The 13,771-nt window shown below is 42.3% G+C and overlaps 2 protein-coding genes across 4 annotated transcripts in view; both read right to left on the bottom strand.

Moving 5' to 3' along the window:
• Positions 1-295: 295 nt before the first annotated feature.
• On the bottom strand, positions 296-6,548 carry csf1b (colony stimulating factor 1b (macrophage)). 2 transcript variants are annotated; one of them, XM_076991536.1, is made up of 8 exons: positions 6,324-6,548; positions 4,680-4,793; positions 4,137-4,199; positions 3,149-3,319; positions 1,501-1,759; positions 1,286-1,338; positions 1,132-1,176; positions 296-753 (listed from the first exon to the last, which is right to left on the bottom strand). In XM_076991536.1, the coding sequence occupies exons 1-8, from the start codon at positions 6,372-6,374 to the stop codon at positions 718-720; spliced, it is 792 nt and encodes a 263-aa protein (XP_076847651.1). In that variant the 5' UTR covers positions 6,375-6,548; the 3' UTR covers positions 296-717. The 2 variants fall into 2 exon arrangements, with proteins under 2 accessions (XP_076847651.1, XP_076847650.1); XM_076991535.1 differs by having other exon boundaries at positions 303-753; positions 1,286-1,422; positions 6,324-6,547.
• Positions 6,549-9,994: 3,446 nt separating this feature from the next.
• Positions 9,995-13,771, bottom strand: part of ren (renin) — an 8,003-nt gene continuing 4,226 nt past the window's right edge. Inside the window, exons 8-9 of one of the 2 annotated variants that reach the window (XM_076991552.1) lie at positions 11,482-11,580; positions 9,995-11,324 (exon numbers count right to left, since the gene is read on the bottom strand). In XM_076991552.1, coding sequence (XP_076847667.1) covers positions 11,163-11,324; positions 11,482-11,580 — 261 coding nt within the window. In that variant the 3' untranslated portion in view covers positions 9,995-11,162. The remainder of the gene's footprint in view (positions 11,325-11,481; positions 11,581-13,771) is intronic. The other variant, XM_076991553.1, reaches the window with a different exon arrangement.

Below are 13,771 nucleotides of genomic sequence, written 5' to 3'. Positions count from 1 at the left end.
AATGAAAATGAAACTTCGTGAGCTGTTGAACATGTGGGTCTGGCATCTCCTATTCCTTTGTCAGCACGTTTACATGATTCACATTCACAACTGATAACCTTGTGTCCAACCTTTGAGTAATTTTAGCCCCTGAATCGGATACATGGGGCACTGTATGATCTCTGAAATGAGTGTTATAAAAGATTAGATTTGAAAGCAGATTTCTTTTTTCACAGATCCTTTACTGATGACCGTGCCAATGGGCTGAGACAGAAGTGCAGAAAGGCCAATAAACAAAACCCACAGATGGAGTTTTTTTTATTATCTTGGCATGAGAATAAATGTTTAAATATGCAGGTTTGAAATAGACTCATAATTACAATTCTAATTTGACTGTAAATTTGGTGATGTTTGATCCATGGCCCAGTTCAACATCTCTCAAACAAGACATTGTGTATTGTGTTTTTTTTTTATCTAAAACACTTTGCTATTTTATTTTTTAGCAATGTTTGTGGAAAATATAAGTACAGCATGCTGAGTATATTTACATACAGACAGTTTACATTGACCGTAATGAATACATAAAAAGTGAGTATTGAGTATTTTTGTGTGTGTGTGTGTGTGTGTGTGAAAACTTTGGCCCGTGAGACGTTCACCAGATGAACGTGAGTCAGCTACTGGACAGGTGGGGGTGTTAAAGCCGTCGGGCGCTGCTGAGAGCAGATTTGTCCTGTTGCCTCATGGACTAACATCTGGCAAGGAGATGGAATCCATCTGGAAAGCAAGGAGAAAACAATTCAGCACCTGAAGGCCGATTGGTGTCAATGGTTACGCCAGTTAATGCTGACAGAAGAATTCTGCACATTTAGTGCTTTTACGGGAGATTTTGACTAACGTCTCCCATTGTTTGCGTCTGGATGTGACCTCTTAATGGAGGATAATGGCTGATATGTCATCAACAGTTTACTTGTGTTTTGGAACAGAGTTAATGTTAGCTATGATCGAAACATTTCCTTATTGTAGGCCTATAATATTCAGTAAATTTTGACGTTTATTTATCAGTGTGAAATGCTGAAACTACATGAGAATTGGAATGGAAGATCAGAGGAATGTTTTATGGTTGGCTTATGGATGTTGATTAAGGAGAAGCACCTGTCTGAATCGGTAGCTAGTTGTCAGGAGTTGACCTTGAAGTCTCTGTCATGAAAGAAAATATAGTTTAAAAATGATTGAAATTAGAATTAGACATTTTAATAAAAAATGAATCACTTTTCATAGAGTGATGCGATTGGGAAAGAAGACCTACCTTGGTGTTTACGAGACAGTAAACGCAGAGAACCAGGAGGAACCCCCCACTCACTGAAAGCACAATGAAGCCCGTTCTGTAGAAGCTCTCATCAGAGGAGCTCTGTGGAGGCCATCCCCCCTGGCCTAGTGCAGCCTCTGCACAGATGACCCAAGAGAACTGAAACCCGTTTGACGTCGTTGGACTGTGTCATCTGCAAACAGACCTGAGCGTACCTGTGTTGGCGGGCGGGTCTGTGTCGGCGGGCGAGTCTGTGATGGTGGGTGGGTCTGTGATGGTGGGCGGGTCTGTGATGGTGGGCGGGTCTGTGATGGCGGCAGGTGTGTGACTGGCGTACTCCACCTCACACTCCCAGTCCACGGCCGTGTGCGTGTGCGTGATGAGCTCCAGGTAGAGAAGCAAAACCTCTTGGGCTCTCTGCAGAGCTCGCACTGGGGAGTCGGTGAACTGCCTCTCAAACGCCACGGGGTCCTCCTGGAAGAAGAGAGGAGACTTTTATTCTAGAATGTTACATGGTAATAAAGGATAGCTTAATTATATTTGACGTTTCACTTTATTTTTGTGATACACAGTGGTATGCTTGTGTTGGAAAGAGAAGAGATTCAGTTCTGCGCAAAGCTCACAGTCCTGGAGCTCCACCCCTCCAATCCCAGAACATCACAGCCAGGTCTGCTGGAGCTCTGCAGGGCAATAGACCTTCAGCATCGCAGCCAGTCATCCCTGACTAGGGAGAACTTTCTAGAAGCCTTCAATGGGGAAGGGAGGGATTTCTTCCTAGATACTAGTTATTTTAAATCTCTCATTATAACTTTGGTTTTGTTATTTATTTATTTATTTATTTATTTATTTATTTATTTGATTATCAGCATGCTAATTGATGCTAGCTACCTAGCAGAAGCACATGTGTGCACTTTGAAATCTAGCCTCCTCGTCTGTGTAATATGATTCAGCACACTTGACAAAAGCCATTTATTATTTAAAGCATATTAATCATTCAAGGAGTAAAAAAGAAGCATGTGTGTTTTATGTTTCACCAAACGTTTAGAATCCACCATTCTTTGAAAATCAGAGAGCATTTCTGTTCATTAAAAATTTTAAGTCTAAAAAAGACCACAGGTCTACAGTTGGGGTGGATGCTTGTGATGTTCATGAATTAAACAAATATTTTTGAAGGTGTTTAAAGATTTTTTACACTAGTATTTGTTTAAATTGTGTGTTGGGTCTGCTAAAAGTAGTTGATTAAGTAGTTGACTTAATGTAGTGTAATAATATAGGTAGTTATTGTGTTGTTTTCTCAAGGGTTACTTTCTTGTTATCAAGTTCAGTAAATGAAAATCTAAAGACTTGCTCTGGGTGCATCGAGTTTTAAAACACCAAATGGCACAGATCTCCAACATAACTTTCATTAATTATTATCTGTTTTTAGGTGAAACTTGTATTTTTTTTATCGATAAGTATTAGACATCTACCTTTAAAGTTGTCATAGACATCTACCTTTAAAGTTGTCATAGACATCTACCTTTAAAGTTGTCATAAACATCTACCTTTATTAGACATCTTCCATTAAAATGACAGTGATATCTCTGTTTTCTCCCTGGAGGCAGCTCCTGTAGGGGGAGTCAGAACCAGGTGCTGTGTGCACAGAAGACCTGGGTTTGCTTCCCCCGTGTGAAGAAAAACTGCCATCATAAAAATAAACATGTAGGTCACCCCGGATAAGAGTGTGTGCCAATTGCTATAAATGTAAACCAAGACTGCAGAAAACCAGCATGCACTCGGAACATGTTCTCTCTTCTTGGCTGTATTCTCCTTTCTTGGCCACGTATAAACGCTGGTGACCGACAGCAGCGCACGCCCACCCACCTCCAGCTCCTCGTTGAGGACAGGCACGCAGTGCTGTGAGTAGATGTTGAAGACAAGGTTCCGCAGGGCCAGGACGGAGGTCGCGCCCTCTGAACCCCGCGCGTACTCGAAGTGCTTGCTCAGCAGGTCCAGGACTCGCGGCATCGCCGCCTTCACGTAGCACGCCAAGCTCTGAAAGACCCACAGGCGTAGTAGCAGTTACGAAGACCGACGTCTCGCCAACATCAGGAGGGCGAAGCAGTTCTGAGCATGCCTCCAGCATGCTACTCTAAATTGTATCCTTATTCCCGGAAGGCAAAGGTCAGAGGTCTTCATTCCTACTCCTACATGGAGCTCTACCACATAAAGGCGTTTAGCTTTAATACTAAGTCCCGTGATTCGAGGCCTGTCCTGAATAAGGCTGGATGACACAGTTCAGGGTGAGTCCTATAGGTAAGGCTCACACACCTCATTTAGGGCGGGTGGAGCCGTTGCCTTGCTGTTTATGAGCAGCAAGTCCCTCAGATGTGAAAACTCCTTATGGATATACTTTCTGAGTGTTTGTTTTAATGAAATTGCTGTGATTTATTGGTTCCGAAAAAAGTCAAAGACTTTAGCATCTAAAGGCACTGAAGTAACTGGATCAGGTGTGCACATGATTCGAGTTAGTAGTAAAGAATATTCCAGAAGCACAGCTGGTGACCACATAAACAGAGACCCCGTGTCTCTCCAGGTGCAAAGTTAAAGGGGTGTCTGGATGTTTGCGAAGTTTAGCAACAGTCCTAACCTGACATACTTAATCCCAACACTGAAATGCACCTGCAGAATGTAATTATGTGAACAAGATGAAGTTAAATCTGAAGTCAGCATTATACTGTAGATCTCCAGGAATAGCAGGGAGAAACACTTATTTTGTTAAAATGTTTGCCAGTGTGAAACTTGGGTTTCTACTGAACAGAAAAGAGAAAACAAATGGAGTTTCTTGGTTGGTTTTAGGAGGTGTTCTTACCAGATTGTTCCTCTCAATGAACCTGTAAGTTATCGAGCATCCATCCCGCAACTGGATATTGATCTGAGGAATAATGCAAACGTTGGGAAGTATCAATGCCCATGAACCGCAAACACAAAAATGATATAGTATTCATATACAGTATGCATATATAGTATGCAGTATGCATATAAAGTATGCATATATAGTTCTCACATCTCCTGCCATGGGTAAACCTGATTTATGCCTAACATGAACAAGTAGACACTTCTGAAATTTTGCAATGATAAGACTGGCACCGTCTGCAGACCCAGATGCATTCAAGTCCTCCCAGTTCACATACAGCAAATCAGTACTTATACTCTCTATGTAATGCTGCATGGTGATGAATTGTCAGGGCTCACTGGTCTTATCTACATTATCTGTGATCCTTCATTGCCTTCACGAGTCTTTAAGCAAGAAAACCAGAAAAAATTAGAAGGGTTGCTGTTAAATCTATAAGTTCCAGCTAACATGTTCATAGGTGAAAACAGAGAGCAGTGTGGACATGTGAGGTTGGCTCACCAGGTTACTCATCTGAAGCAGGTGGTCTCTGGTTATGGAGTGTCTGCAGGGACCAGGAATGTCCATCACAGACAGTGGAATACACAGAAGCACAAGAACACACACACTCCTCACCTAGGTACATGTAAGACACACACACACACACACACACACACACAGAGCCACACAGAGGGACATGAGTGTTAGTTGGCAGGGACGGTCGACGCTGTAAGAGCTGCTGTACTCATGCTGTACACCTGTCCCCCTCTTCAATAACAGTTGAAACAGGATTCACCAGTAAAATCAAAATGGACGTGCAGCTGGGAGGTCAGGACATCTGTCGGCTGCTTTGTCGTACATGTTTTCAAAGCTGCAAGAACATTCCACATTCCTTTACACTAGGAAATGTGTAAAAAAGCTCCTCTCTCACTCTCTCTCTCTCTCTCTTTCTCTCTCTCTCTCTCGCTCTCTCTCTCTCTCTCTCTCTGTCTTTCCACGAATACATGTTTTGATCATTTGATTTCTAAGTATATCCAAGGTCTCCTCTTCCACACATTATTTCCCCCACATGAGGTGAGTGACAGCGTCTGCAACACAATAGCATCTTTGACCAATTTGTTTACACATGGCTGTTCTTATATTTTCCATCATTAATTATGATTTTATATTATTTGAAAGTTGAATACAATATGGGTCAGCAAACAAAATCCCCCTTTTACATGCAGAGTAAGAGCAGAGGCTGCCATGATACATGTTTCTGTCCTGCATGCCGTGATTCCAGCATATTTGCAATGAATAAGGCACAGCCGCAAGAAACAGGAGCCGTAATGGAGAAGTGGGTCATTCCTCTACACAAACCTTACAGAACATCATTCATGACCTGGAAGAGCTCTGATCACACAGCACTGGCATAAGATACTCGCCCAGGTATCCATGGGAACAAACACGGGCATTGGCATCAACACAGCTGATATATGACAGTCGTGTTCTGATTGTGATGCTACGATCGATCATAAAGAAAGACGTAAAGTTGCAGATGTGTAGAACATTCCAAGAGGATGTTTGTTGCGGTCACCTACGTTACATTCTAGGCACGTCTGCAAACGATTGTTAAATAACCAATGGGCATCAACACAGAGATGGATACCACACCACGAAAGAGAAGGTGATGATTAGGAGACTGGAGAAATCGAGGTTCAGTACCTGTGTAGTAAATAAGACAAAAGGTGCTGTTTCAAAGTAATGTTTTCCAATCTCCAATATGATAAAGAGATCCAACAGAGATCCAAAAAAGGATTTAATGTGATCTAATAGAGATCAGCAAACAAAAACAGCTGTCTTAAGCGGTGCACTTTTTATTGAAAAAGTGAGTCAATTTAAAGAAATCACCACTGAATTAACTCTATAGCGCTCTGTCATGAATCCAGATGTTTATAGAAGCTCTCAGAGCAGAAGAAGGTGAAGGCTCAAACTCCTTCATGACTAGAAGCTCATAAGGGGCTCTTCATTTCTCCTGTAAATGTTGCCAGATTTGTGAAGAAAATACCGTGTACATCTGGAACAGTGCTAATCCCTTTACTTTATGACTAACACCTGATCGTATTCCAACATCTTCATTTTAGAAAACACAAACACAAAGGTCTAGCATGTATGTATCTCATCTACCTTGATTTTGTGGATAATGTGAAGCTGGTTGAGGAGGGTCATCTGGCTCATGGATCAAGCAGGAGAAACCTATGGTCCTTGTTGAGATGCATTTGAGCAGTTTGGGATCCTGCTTGTCATGCTGAGTTTGATGTGAAGAAAATGTCTGAACCCTCTGAGTGCTGTTTTCATCCGGAGCAGGAAAAGGCAAAGGATCCTCCTCCTTTAGACCTCTCCAAATCAAAACCAGTACCCCCAGAGCCAGTCCTGGGGGGATCTGGAACATTCTCCTCTCTCCTCCTCCCTCCTCTCAAGCCCCACCCCACACTTTCTTTGTCTTTCTGTCTCTTTCACTCTCTGTCTCTATTCTTGTATTTCTTATTTGCCTTATACATTTCAGTTGGAAGTCCATGAGCTAGGGTCATATGGGCCGCAGTCACAACTCTTTCATACCTGTAAAGTCTCGTCTCTGAAGAAGCTGTTGAGGTGAACCAGTAACTCTGGCACTGGTCTCGTCATGCACGATGCAGAGTGAGAACAAGACTACACACACTGCAAAGTCCTACGTCTTGTGTTATATATCAGCGTTTAATGCCAAACTGTAAACACACGGGACCAAACGTCTGTGAGTTTGTTCAGGCCAGGTAATATTTGCATGACCATTTCAACCTGCCAGTGAGGGTGACACCATAGTGTCACGGCTGTGGGTGCAGGTGCAAGGTGATCAGAAACGGCGGTGAGGCTGAAGGTCTGTGGTCAAAACCTCACCAGTCGTGACCAAGATGGAGGCCAGCTACACGTTCCTCCTAACGGAGTGGCATTTCCAACGGCGGAGCGGCTCGGTGTGTCCATGCGGGTTCTGAACAGGCCTGCTGTCTACACGCTTCACGCTTCTGGCGTTTCTTGTAAATGTGGTCGTTTCTTGCAAAGTCATTGCGCAGATGCCTGCGATGACCTTTAACCTTTAACGCGACACGGAGGACAATGGAAGGATGCGCCAGAAACGCTGGCGAAGCGGGAGAGATGTTTCCATGTCAGGAGGCATCAGGAGGGGTTCCAGACGCTCCCAGACAGCACGCCGGGCTTTTCCGGTTCCGATCCCCCAGGTTAACATTGGTCATAAGCGTCTGCATTTTCCTGCTCTGTCCATTTGAAAGTTCATCAGTGATGTGAGAGGGACAACAGGAATAAAGACGTATACATGTTCTACATGTTCTATCACAGGATGCGTTTGATCTCACCCTAGACAGGCGTCTTATGAAAGCCTCGTGAGTTATGTCACAGCTTTCCCTCGTGATTGAGTGTGTATGGCCTCTTGATCTTTCCTGTCTTTGTTCATGATAGGAGGACCTGAAACCTCGGCCCTGCTCCAGATACCTCACAGCTAGAATTATAGCTGTACTGTCTCTCTTGTCTAATTATACTGTGGATGTGTGTAAAAGGATTGTGAAAGTGCAAATGTTCACCTTCCGTATCTTCCGTATTCCCAAGGTTCAAATGCATGCATGGTGGTTCAGAAATAGTCAGGAAAATGTAAATAGAAAAGTGCAAATTCTGTCCTCATCCTGGACTCTTATGTTGTAGGCTATCTGGCTCAAAAAGAGAACACACACACAAGATACAAACAAGATACAAGCAAAAATAATTTTCCTACACTCAGCTAATTAAACAACTGATTTTAATTAGCTGTCTTTAAAACTTGTTTTTTTTATTGATTTATTGTTTTGGGGTGTCCTTGTGTAAGTCGATAACAATGTAGTTTTGTAAAAGGGACTTTTATTCTTTCAAAGATGTCAAAGCAACAAAAACAGGGATGTTCAGGTACAGGTCAGGCAACTCATGCACTGGGACAGATGAACAAATGAGTCTTTGTTGTCATTCAGCACTATTTAAAGGTTTCCCAGATATCAGGAATCAGGAAGCCATGCTAGGACCACAAACCCACCTTACAGTCTGGTAGAACTTCTAGCAGACCTTGATGTAGGAGGTGGTCCGGCTAGATGAAATTACATCAAGGTGAAGGTCCTAACTCTCACTGTGAGGAGGTGAAGGTCCTAACTCCCACTGTGAGGAGGTGAAGGTCCTAACTCACACTGTGAGGAGGTGAAGGTACTAACTCACACTGTGAGGAGGTGATGGTCCTAACTCGCACTATGAGGAGGTGAAGGTCCTAACTCACACTGTGAGGAGGTGAAGGTCCTAACTCACACTGTGTGGAGGTGAAGGTCCTAACTCGCACTGTGAGGAGGTGAAGGCCCTAACTCGCACTGTGAGGAGGTGAAGGCCCTAACTCACACTGTGAGGAGATGAAGGTCCTAACTCACACTGTAAGGAGGTGAAAGTCCTAACTCACACTGTGAGGAGATGAAGGTCCTAACTCACACTGTAAGGAGGTGAAAGTCCTAACTCCCACTGTGAGGAGGTGAAGGTCCTAACTCCCACTGTGAGGAGGTGAAGGTCCTAACTCTCACTGTGGGGAGGTGAAGGTCCTAACTCACACTGTGAGGAGGTGATGGTCCTAACTCGCACTGTGAGGAGGTGATTGTCCTAACTCACACTGTGAGGAGGTGAAGGTCCTAACTCGCACTGTGAGGAGGTGATTGTTCTAACTCACACTGTGAGGAGGTGAAGGTCCTAACTCCTACTGTGTGGAGGTGAAGGTCCTAACTCTCACTGTGAGGAGGTGAAGGTCCTAACTCACACTATAAGGAGGTGAAGGTCCTAACTCACACTGTGAGGAGGTGATGGTCCTAACTCGCACTATGAGGAGGTGAAGGTCCTAACTCACACTGTGAGGAGGTGATGGTCCTAACTCACACTGTGAGGAGGTGATGGTCCTAACTCGCACTATGAGGAGGTGAAGGTCCTAACTCACACTGTGAGGAGGTGAAGGTCCTAACTCACACTGTGAGGAGGTGAAGGTCCTAACTCACACTGTGAGGAGGTGATGGTCCTAACTCGCACTATGAGGAGGTGAAGGTCCTAACTCACACTGTGAGGAGGTGAAGGTCCTAACTCACACTGTGAGGAGGTGAAGGTCCTAACTCCCACTGTGAGGAGGTGATGCTCCTAACTCCCACTGTGAGGAGGTGAAGGTCCTAACTCACACTGTATGGAGATGAAGGTCCTAACTCCCACTGTGAGGAGGTGATGCTCCTAACTCCCACTGTGAGGAGGTGAAGGTACTAACTCACACTGTGTGGAGGTGATGGTCCTAACTCTCACTGTAAGGAGGTGAAGGTCCTAACTCACACTGTGAGGAGGTGAAGGTACTAACTCACACTGTGTGGAGGTGATGGTCCTAACTCACACTGTGAGGAGGCATTTAGCCACAGCAGGAAGTTGGAGTTGGCATTCGGGTTCATCGCCCTTTCAATGTGAACACTGTGTTGCCTCAGTTCAGTGTGAGAGAAAAGCATAAAACAAATAACCATCCAGGGTCTTGATTCCTCTGTTATGATACGTCAGCACTAAATGAAGCTGTTTCTGATCTGTTGTTCCTACGGGCCACCATGAAACGAATGTTGTATTAAAGTTGTAATGTTGTATGTGTATGCTTGAATCATTCAGTTGGTTCATATTGTGGTTAAGGTCTGTATAGTAAAACAGGGCATGGTATCTACTTTTGTTAGATATTCTAAAGCTAGTTTTGTACCATGTACAAAATCAAATGCATGAATCACTCATTTTTGATACAGTGAAGCACATTTTAATGCAATAACTGATTACAAAGACGACAACGAAAGCAATAGAACAAATAATAATAATAACAACACCAATTTCTAAGGTGTTGATAAAAAGGTAAAAAATAAAGATTTTAAAAGCCTGCCTTGGGGTTAGAGGTTTAATTAAGCCCCCTTCAACATGCAAATGTTGGCCATTAATAAATGGAATTTATAATAGAATTTTTTTAAACAGGTGCTCACGTGTTCTGGATGTAAAATGTTCGTTGCAGAGTGGCAACTCAACCACTAGTTTCAAGATCTGAAGCACTACTGTGTACTGTGTAAGCAGTACTGTGACACATACCTATAACACACTTGATCATCAGAAAGATCTTAATATTAGTGCCACATGTGTTAAACATGGACTGGCCCTGAACTCTACGAAGTTGGCGATCTCTAAAACATGAGCTTCTCCTATATATACATCGTGTGTGTGTGTGTGTGTGTGTGTGTGTGTGTGTGTGTGTGTGTGTGTGTGTGTGTGTGTGTGTGTGTGTGTGTGTGTGTGTGTGTGTGTGTGTGTTTGTGTCAGAAATACAACAGTACATAAGGTTGGCTAGCTTGTCTTAAAACTACCAGCTTGTCAGGATTTTCCCAGGAGCACCCCTATAAGACCAGCCCTCAGCCGTGTTGTAGAAGGCTGATGTGGTCATGCTCTGATACATGATTTGAAATTACAGTGCACGAGACCTTGGCCTTTTGACCTGCTTCTTGAGCCAGCATCAGAGCCAGGAAGGCCTACCTCTAAAAAGATGTTCAATAAATAGTATCTAAAAAGGCTCTGCTAACAAAATTGTGATAGAATTTAGCATTTGACAGCATTTCTCTATAGGATTTCGGTAACATGTCTGCGATTTGGACACTACCGAGTCCTAAAAGAGCAAAGGCGTTCTGTGTGATTTCTAAGAGCTGATATAGGCCCAGTTTCTGCTATTAAGAATCAAACTATGAACCAAAGAAAGATAAAAAAAATAATGCTATTTCAGCATCACCTTAGCTCATTTGTCTCAAGCTGAGTCATGAGCTCACTTGGTAGACTGACGAAGGAAATGTAGACTCGTGTAGCTTTAATGGGAGGGGGAGTTATATGGAAGTGGTGCAGTAGCAGGGGGATTGTGGATGGTACTGGCAACCTTCACACGGCTTGGGCGAAGCCAATGCGGTTGTTCCTCCTGTCGAACTCGGTGTAGTACCGGGCGATGAAGTTGGCTCCCAATATCCACACAGGACCCATCGGAGGTGGTATGTCCAGTGCTCTGAAAGTCACAGTGCAAATGTCTTCCCCAAACTGCGACTGCTGTAGATAGAGGGGGGGGGGGGTCAAAGGGGCGGAGATTTCTTGAACTTATTTGATTGATTGTAACATTGACCAATGAACATGTGGACTAGGACCAATGCCTGGAAACATCTGTGTTATGGTCATGTTTAAAATACTGAGGTTGAGCACATCATACCCAGAGAATGTAGTCTTCCTGTGTGAGAGGATACATCTGATCCCCAAGGTGAAAGGTCACACTTGGTAAGGACATGATCAGGTCACAGTTCACAGTATACTAAAGAAGGATGAAGACAGAGTTGAGGACAAGGTCTGCAACAAACCAACCCAGGTCCATTTTTATAAACCACATGGTGTCGCCATTCTGTCCTCGCTCAGCGTATCTCAACGTCATGAGAAGGACTTTGACGTTGAAGTTATTGAAGAACCTATACTGAACTAGGCTAATGCTAATGTACATTCATAGAACCCCTAAAAACAAGTGTTGAACGTTGTCTGTCTGTCTTGACAGGAACCATTCACTTTTTCAGAAAAGTTAAATTACTTTTGTCTGAATAGATAAAAAAATAGCAAAATATTTCCTGTAGCATTAAGATGAAAATTACATTAAACAGTTAAGATATTATATGATCTAGCTTAAACCCCATTTTTGTGTCAGCTGCTAGTTGACTTCCTGTGGGCTTGGCACAAACGTCTATGCTTGAATCATCCAGTGAGTTCATAAGATGGTTAAGGGCAGGCTCATTATTTCTGACGTTTCTGAGATATGTACTGAACTTAATTACAGACTCTTACTAAACCTATTTATTAAACTGATGTCTTTATCTGTTTATTTAATTTAGTCTCTTTCAGGCTATGCTTAGACAAAACAACAACATAATTTATGTCATTATGTCAATATTAAATAGCTGTAATGTTTTTGTTTCAGTGCTGCTTCCATCTTATTGTGATATACAGTATGATATCATGCATGTTTTCAATAATTTTGAATATGGGAATTGTAATTTTTCCTCCAGCAGACCAATCTATCCAGATGTACACAAAGGGTCAAAGGTTATGGGGGACTTGACTCTGGGTTCTGGGGGATTTCACATCTATTTTGTTGCATGTGGTTTTCAAATGGCAGTTCTACTCTAACATAGTTTATCTCAGGCAAATATTTGTCAGCTACAATCTAGAGCTGGGAATCATTTGTTCACTTGGTAACTATTGACTTTTACTGGAGATTTAGTCAATTCATTTTGGGATTTCTCCATTTTTCTGCCTACCCCAGCTATCAATAGACCACTTTATTAGAAACCACCTTACCTACATTTACTGATGACACTACGGATGAAGTCACTTTAATAATAAATAAATAAAATGTCATCAAAATACAACGTTCTAGAGAGAACAGAACAGAACTAAAGACCCACTAAAGTCTATAAATAAAGTGGTGTTAGTAATCACTAAAGTGGTGTTAGTAATCACTAAAGTGGTGTTTGTAATCACTATGTAATCACTAAAGTGGTGTTTGTAATCACTAAGGTGGTGTTTGTGATCACTAAAGTGGTCTTTGTAATCACTAAAGTGGTGTTTGTAATCACTATGTAATCACTGAAGTGGTGTTTGTAATCACTAAGGTGGTGTTTGTAATCACTAAAGTGGTGTTTGTGATCACTAAAGCGGTGTTTGTAATCACTATGTGATCACTAAAGTGGTGTTTGTAATCACTAAGGTGGTGTTTGTGGTGTTTGTAATCACTAAGGTGGTGTTTGTAATCACTAAAGTGGTGTTTGTGATCACTAAAGTGGTGTTTGTGATCACTAAAGTGGTGTTTGTAATCACTAAGGTGGTGTTTGTAATCACTGAAGTGGTGTTTGTGATCACTAAAGTGGTGTTTGTAATCACTAAAGTGGTGTTTGTAATCACTAAAGTGGTGTTTATAATCACTAAAGTGGTGTTTGTAATCACTGAAGTGGTGTTTGTAATCACTATGTAATCACTAAAGTGGTGTTTGTAATCACTAAGGTGGTGTTTGTGATCACTAAAGTGGTGTTTGTAATCACTATGTAATCACTAAAGTGGTGTTTGTAATCACTAAGGTGGTGTTTGTGATCACTAAAGTGGTGTTTGTGATCACTAAGGTGGTGTTTGTGATCACTAAAGTGGTGTTTGTAATCACTAAAGTGGTGTTTGTAATCACTAAAGTGGTGTTTGTAATCACTAGAGTGGTGTTTGTGATCATTAAAGTGGTGTTTGTAATCACTGAAGTGGTGTTTGTAATCACTATGTAATCACTAAAGTGGTGTTTGTAATCACTAAGGTGGTGTTTGTGATCACTAAAGTGGTGTTTGTAATCACTATGTAATCACTAAAGTGGTGTTTGTAATCACTAAGGTGGTGTTTGTGATCACTAAAGTGGTGTTTGTGATCACTAAGGTGGTGTTTGTGATCACTAAAGTGGTGTTTGTAATCACTAAAGTGGT

Source organism: Brachyhypopomus gauderio, unplaced genomic scaffold (genome assembly GCF_052324685.1).
Source record: "Brachyhypopomus gauderio isolate BG-103 unplaced genomic scaffold, BGAUD_0.2 sc83, whole genome shotgun sequence".
Lineage (NCBI taxonomy): Eukaryota > Metazoa > Chordata > Actinopteri > Gymnotiformes > Hypopomidae > Brachyhypopomus > Brachyhypopomus gauderio.
Note: the sequence above shows the minus strand (reverse complement) of the source record. Positions and strands in the feature narration are given on the sequence as shown.